Source organism: Nanorana parkeri, unplaced genomic scaffold, assembly GCF_000935625.1.
Source record: "Nanorana parkeri isolate BGI_ZX_2015 unplaced genomic scaffold, ASM93562v1 scaffold588, whole genome shotgun sequence".
NCBI lineage: Eukaryota > Metazoa > Chordata > Amphibia > Anura > Dicroglossidae > Nanorana > Nanorana parkeri.
The window spans coordinates 193790-200630 of record NW_017306856.1 but is presented as its reverse complement, the minus strand read 5'-3'; the positions used below and the strand labels follow the sequence as shown (position 1 = coordinate 200630).

The window sequence follows — 6841 nt, the reverse complement described above, 5'->3', positions numbered from 1 at the left end:
CGGCGGGTGGGGGGCCGGCCTTAAGCCCTGTAAGGGGCCCCAAAATTTCTGATGGCTGCCCTGTATGTAGTTATATATTGAGTTTTCTTTTGATTGAACTCTATGGACTTGCCATGTATTTAATTTTTTAGTATTTAGTTTTAACTTCTTCCAACCCCAAAGCAGATCTATCTTGCCCCAGTAATGTGATATTGGTGGTTTACTGGCATGCTATCAATGTTATCCTTCAATATAGAGAACAGTGTCCATCATAGAGAGTGCTAAGCTTTCCCCTAGGTGCAGTGCACTGCTTGACCTGAATAACGCGCTCTCGTTGCTTGCTCTATAATACATTTTACTATTAAAGTCTGTGTGTGATAATGCGGAAATTCTGACGTCTCACCTTCCCCACCACCAGGATGAAAAAGAACAGCTCACGGAGTACAAGGGACAGGTCGCCGGCCTGGCCAAGAGGGCAAAGACCATCATTCAGCTGAAACCTCGCAGCCCATCCAACCCAGCCAAAGGCAAACAACCGGTTCAGGCCGTCTGTGACTACAAACAGATGGAGGTGAGTGCGGGAATAAGAGGCGAGCACTGCTCAGTGTCTGATTATCTGTGGGCAGGAACACGTGACACTCTTCTTTGTCCACGTGGACGGCGGCTCCGCTCAGGAGGTCGTGGAATTCTCATCTTTTTAAGTCATGTGATCTCTTGTGAACTGATAACAAAGTCAGCTACATAGCTGCAATTATTCATGAATGTCAGTCCTAATAGGGAGGACAAAGAGCTTTCACATTGACCGTGACTAGTTCTGGAGAGGAACGAGCTCCATGTCATGTCACTCTGCAATGCGAGATGATTGTTGGGTGACACAGATTCCAGTACTGGTCAGGGGTTCACATGCAACATCAAAGGAAAACCCAGTTCACCTTTCATGTACACCTGTAATTCCAACAGATAAGCTGGCTCGGTGGTTAGCACTTCTGCCTTGCAGCACCCGGGGTCCTCGGCTCAAATCCCGGGCCAGGAAACTATCTGCATGGAGGTTGCATGTTCTCCCTGTGCTTTCCTCCGGGTACTCCAGTTTCCTTTCACACTTAAAGGAGAACTATCAGGCGAGTGCTTTTCACTCACCTCATAGTTCTAGCCGACCTGTGACAATGAGACTGTCACAGGTCGGCTCAGTAGATCGGGAGGTGAGCGAACACATACCGGCGTTCGCTCACCTCTCGATCCTGTCACGGCTCTCTGCTGTGACAGGGGAGGGGCTGGACTCCCCCTTCACCACCAGCGCTGACTGGCGGAACGGACGGGGGAGGGGGCGGGTACAGCTGGCTCTGCCTCTAGATAGGCAGAGCCAGCTGTCAGTCACGCAGCTGGGCGGATCCAGACATAATTGTCGGGATCCGCTTCAGCTGCGGCGTCTCAGTATACCGTGAGCTACAGCACGCGGCATACTGAGCCTAGGGTGACGGGAGGACGCTAGTTTGTGTCCTCCCGTTGCCCTAAGGAGAACTATGGGGAAAAGCCCTAACCCCATATTCTCCTTTAAAAGACCATGCTGGTAGGTTAAATGGCTCCTGTCTGAATTGGCCCTAGCATGTGCGTGTGCGTGTACATGTGAGATGGGGGAACTTCGATCATAAGCTCCTTATGGGCACAAATTAGATGCAGCTCTTTATTCAATAATACATCATTTGTTTAAGTACCTGAATTTGACTTGGTATCAGCCCCCTGTAGAGAAAACGTAGACTGTGGCAGATGCAAACCATGCAAGAAGCTAATCAGTTGTGCTGCAGTGCAAGAACCATACTGATAGGAGGAGGGAGCAGAGTGGCAGAGAGATGATCTCATCCGTCTGCTGGTTCTCCTTTCCTTGTCCAGTCACAGGCTGGGGGAGGGACAAGACCCTGTAAGTGGTGCTTAACCACAGTAGAGAACAATCGGGTCTCTTGCAATGCCAGGCACAGGGCTGTGCTTTGTGGCAGAGCTGTGTACATTTCAGGAAAGTATAGACAGGAATACAAATCCTTTGACAGGTAAAACTGCTCTGTGATACTGTAATAAAAACTAACATTTGAGCTTTCAGGCTGTTGACAAGTTGAGCTTGCCCTCACGTGAATTTCAGTTGTAACAGCAAGCACCCAAAGTTCCCATAAAGTGAGAAAAGATGCTTCATTTTGGGGAAAACCACTTTTCATACTTGAAGTGTTTTGGATGCTGTCGATTTTTCCCGTGACGGCGGATGATGAGCTGCAGATAACACGGCTGTTGATCACTTGCTGACCAAGTTGTTTGTGCCCTTGTGATCCGAGTGATTAATCCGTGAAGGTTCTCATTTATCCAGATCACGTTAGAAGTCACATTCAGCTGGACTTGTTCTTTAATGTTGGAGATGTTCCATCGTCTAAGTAGCTTCCTCGGTGCTATCAAGTGACTCCTAGAACTGAGGAAGCTACTTGGGTGAGTCGCAACTTCCAACCCAACTTTACAGAACATGTCCAGCTGAATGTGACAATTGTCTAGTAGTTATTTTAGAGAAACCCAGAGAACATCCTTTTCTTATTTTGTAGTAACAGTGTGACCCTCATTGGCTGTAGTCTATAGCGGTATTTGTCTTGTCCCACAGATCACTGTACATAAGGGAGATGAATGTCTGTTGGTCAATAACTCCCAGCTCAGCAAGTGGAAGGTCCTGAATTCTGCTGGAAATGACGCCACGGTTCCATCTGTCTGTTTCATCGTTCCACCACCCAACAAGGAGGCCTTGGATGCTGTTAGTAGGTAAGATAGAAGTCCTGCAATGTTCTGTCATGACACTGGCTCATTGGCTACCTCAAGAACGGTCAGTGTTGTGCCAATGATTCTGCAGTTTGTCCTCGATAGCAAGCGTGGTGTCCTTGTCATGTCCTCAGTCATGTTGTCCATGATAGTGAATGTATTGTCCTCCTTGTCATGTCCTCAGACATGTTGTCCGTCTGTCTGTCTGTCTGTTTTATTGTTCCATCATCCAGCAAGGAGGCCCTGGATGCTTCCAGTAGGGGAGATATGTCACATGATGTTCTGTCATGATGCTGGGTCAATGGCTGCCTCAACAATTGTCTGTGTTGTTACATTGATTCTGCAGTTTGTTCATTACGGTAAGCAAAGTGACCTTCCTGTCATGTCCTCGGTCATGATTTCCATGACAGTTAGCGTAGTGTCCTCCTTGTCATGTCCTTAGTTATGTTGTCCATGGCGGTGAGTGTAGTGTCCTCCTTGTCATGTCCTCCATGACGGTGAGTGTAGTGTCCTCCTTGTCATGTCCTCCATGACGGTGAGTGTCGTGTCCTCCTTGTCATGTTGTCCATGACGGTGAGTGTCGTGTCCTCCTTGTCATGTTGTCCATGACGGTGAGTGTCGTGTCCTCCTTGTCATGTTGTCCATGACGGTGAGTGTCGTGTCCTCCTTGTCATGTTGTCCATGACGGTGAGTGTCGTGTCCTCCTTGTCATGTTGTCCATGACGGTGAGTGTCGTGTCCTCCTTGTCATGTTGTCCATGACGGTGAGTGTAGTGTCCTCCTTGTCATGTCCTCCATGACGGTGAGTGTAGTGTCCTCCTTGTCATGTCCTCCATGACGGTGAGTGTCGTGTCCTCCTTGTCATGTTGTCCATGACGGTGAGTGTCGTGTCCTCCTTGTCATGTTGTCCATGACGGTGAGTGTAGTGTCCTCCTTGTCATGTTGTCCATGACGGTGAGTGTCGTGTCGTGTCCTCCTTGTCATGTTGTCCATGACGGTGAGTGTAGTGTCCTCCTTGTCATGTCCTCCATGGCGGTGAGTGTAGTGTCCTCCTTGTCATGTCGTCCATGACGGTGAGTGTCGTGTCCTCCTTGTCATGTTGTGCATGGCGGTGAGTGTCGTGTCCTCGTCATGTTGTCCATGACGGTGAGTGTCGTGTCCTCCTTGTCATGTTGTGCATGGCGGTGAGTGTCGTGTCCTCCTTGTCATGTTGTGCATGGCGGTGAGTGTCGTGTCCTCCTTGTCATGTTGTGCATGGCGGTGAGTGTCGTGTCCTCCTTGTCATGTTGTGCATGGCGGTGAGTGTCGTGTCCTCCTTGTCATGTTGTGCATGGCGGTGAGTGTCGTGTCCTCCTTGTCATGTTGTGCATGGCGGTGAGTGTCGTGTCCTCCTTGTCATGTTGTGCATGGCGGTGAGTGTCGTGTCCTCCTTGTCATGTTGTGCATGGCGGTGAGTGTCGTGTCCTCCTTGTCATGTTGTGCATGGCGGTGAGTGTCGTGTCCTCCTTGTCATGTTGTGCATGGCGGTGAGTGTCGTGTCCTCCTTGTCATGTTGTGCATGGCGGTGAGTGTCGTGTCCTCCTTGTCATGTTGTGCATGGCGGTGAGTGTCGTGTCCTCCTTGTCATGTTGTGCATGGCGGTGAGTGTCGTGTCCTCCTTGTCATGTTGTGCATGGCGGTGAGTGTCGTGTCCTCCTTGTCATGTTGTGCATGGCGGTGAGTGTCGTGTCCTCCTTGTCATGTTGTGCATGGCGGTGAGTGTCGTGTCCTCCTTGTCATGTTGTGCATGGCGGTGAGTGTCGTGTCCTCCTTGTCATGTTGTGCATGGCGGTGAGTGTCGTGTCCTCCTTGTCATGTTGTGCATGACGGTGAGTGTCGTGTCCTCCTTGTCATGTTGTGCATGGCGGTGAGTGTCGTGTCCTCCTTGTCATGTTGTGCATGGCGGTGAGTGTCGTGTCCTCCTTGTCATGTTGTGCATGGCGGTGAGTGTCGTGTCCTCCTTGTCATGTCTTCATTCATGTTGTTTGTCGTTTTCCAGGCTGGAGGAAAGTCACCAGGCCCTGATCACTCTGTGGCACACTCTGCATATTGAGCTGAAGTCTCTGCTCTCCTACCAGTATCTCCTCAGGGACTTCCAGCTTATCCAGTCCTGGACCCTTGTCACGGTAAGTCTGAACTCTGCTTTCTCTCTGTTTTCCCTCTCTGACTAATAAACTTAGAATCTGTTTGGTAACAATGTCATTTATTTATTGGTGCCTTTTAGAAATTGTCTGTATTGGCTCATTACTACTAAAATGGATGAAACTATTTTACTGTTCGGGTGCTATGTCGGTTATACAAACAGTCCTTATTGAAGATACTTTGATAAATGAGGCACAGTGTGTTTTGGTGTCAGGAGAAGACTAGTTAGTTTTGTTGATGGGAAGTTTTTTTTGAAGCTGAACTCCGGGCAGATATAAGAGACACAAATTTAGGTAGCTCATTATTCAATAATATATCATTTTGTTTATGCAAGCAGTGTAAGTACCAGAATTTGACTCGTTATCATCCTCTTGCAGTCCCCTGTACAGCAGATCTGTACAAACACACTTGTGTCCATGTGGTATGCCAATATCCTACAGGTTACTGTCTCAGGAAGGTTTTTCAGTGTCTATGGCTCTCCTATACTTTGTTAAACAGTTGAGACATTTCGGGTCCCCATGACTATCTCAGATTTAGATCTGATGATTCTCTCATCTGTTCCGCAGTTCCGCAGCATGATATCAGAGGAGTATTCCCTGGCTCTCCGCAACTTGGAAATTCATTACCAGGACTTCCTGAAGGACAGCCAGGACTCCCAGAACTTCCAGCCAGACGACCGCATGAACATCGAGAGAGAGTACAGCTCCTGCACCCAGAAGTACGACATGCTCCTGCGCAATCTAGAGAAAGGTAAGGGAACGCTCCGCTCCTTTATTACTGTAGAATCAAGAGGTTTAATGTAACATGTGTGACACGAGTGTCCGTGCTCCATACAGGTGAACAGGACGAGAGTGCATGTAAGCACTACATATCCCAGCTGAAGAACATTCAACTACAGCTGGATGGCTGCGAGTCGCGTACAGTCAGCAAGATCCGCAGTCCCTTGGACAAAGATCCCGTCAAAGAATGCTCTCAGCGGATTGGAGACCAGCAGGTAAGTCCTCTGTGTGTTCTTTAGACCATTTTACAACTTGGTACGGTTTGTGCTGCATCTTTGGAGTTAAAACATGCGCCTAATTGAAAAGTGAAGACTCAAATTCCCCTTTTTTAAATGTAAAAATAAAGTCTGGGCTCCTGTAAGTCCCCAACGGTAGTCTTCAACCAAGGAGGTGCAAGGGGCCTCAAATGTGGCCCTTGATGTCACAAAGGGGCCAAACATAACCAAAGGGGCCAAACATAGTATACAAAATATTGCAGGAGATGGTCATGTACTGCTAGAAGTCTTGGAGAGCGGATACATGCTGCAGGAGACAGAACATGTTACTTGAGACCGCTAGAGATCATTTACTGCCATTTATTAAATCTGCACCCTCACTAATGACGTTTGGTGTCCATGGGCCACATGGGAGGCACCAAAGGGCTGCATGTGAAGTACCACAAGACCACATGCAGCCCTCAAGCCATGGGTTGGGCACCAGTGGTCCACATCATCTGTGACCTAAATCCTACAATTCTTCCTACAATTCCCTTGTTTTATACAGTACATCTGCATGAGGAGTACCAAAGACCACATGCGGCCCTTGTGCCACAGGCTGGGCACCAGGGGTCCACATCATCTATGACCTAAATCCTACAATTCCCCTATTTTATTACATACAGTACATCTTCATAATCACATGTGCTGATTGCTGATGTAAGACATTAAAGGAGAACTATGGGGTCAGTGTTTTTTTTCCATAGTTCTCCTTAGGGTAACGGGAGGACACAAACTAGCCTCCTCCCATTACCCAAAGCTCAGTCGCAGACGCCGCAGCGGATCCCGACATGGACGTCGGGATCCGCCCAGCTGCGTGAGTGACAGCTGGCTCTGCCTATGTAGAGGGAGAGGCAGCTGTACC

At 48.6% G+C, this 6841-nt stretch overlaps 1 protein-coding gene across 4 annotated transcripts in view; it reads left to right on the top strand.

The window, feature by feature from the left end:
* PLEC (plectin) overlaps positions 1-6841 on the top strand; it is a 225016-nt gene that overhangs the window by 198524 nt on the left and 19651 nt on the right. For all 4 annotated transcript variants that reach the window (XM_018562625.1, XM_018562626.1, XM_018562629.1 and 1 more), the window contains 5 exons: positions 398-550; positions 2612-2766; positions 4801-4927; positions 5510-5693; positions 5780-5937. In XM_018562625.1, the coding sequence (XP_018418127.1) occupies positions 398-550; positions 2612-2766; positions 4801-4927; positions 5510-5693; positions 5780-5937 (777 nt within the window). The remainder of the gene's footprint in view (positions 1-397; positions 551-2611; positions 2767-4800; positions 4928-5509; positions 5694-5779; positions 5938-6841) is intronic.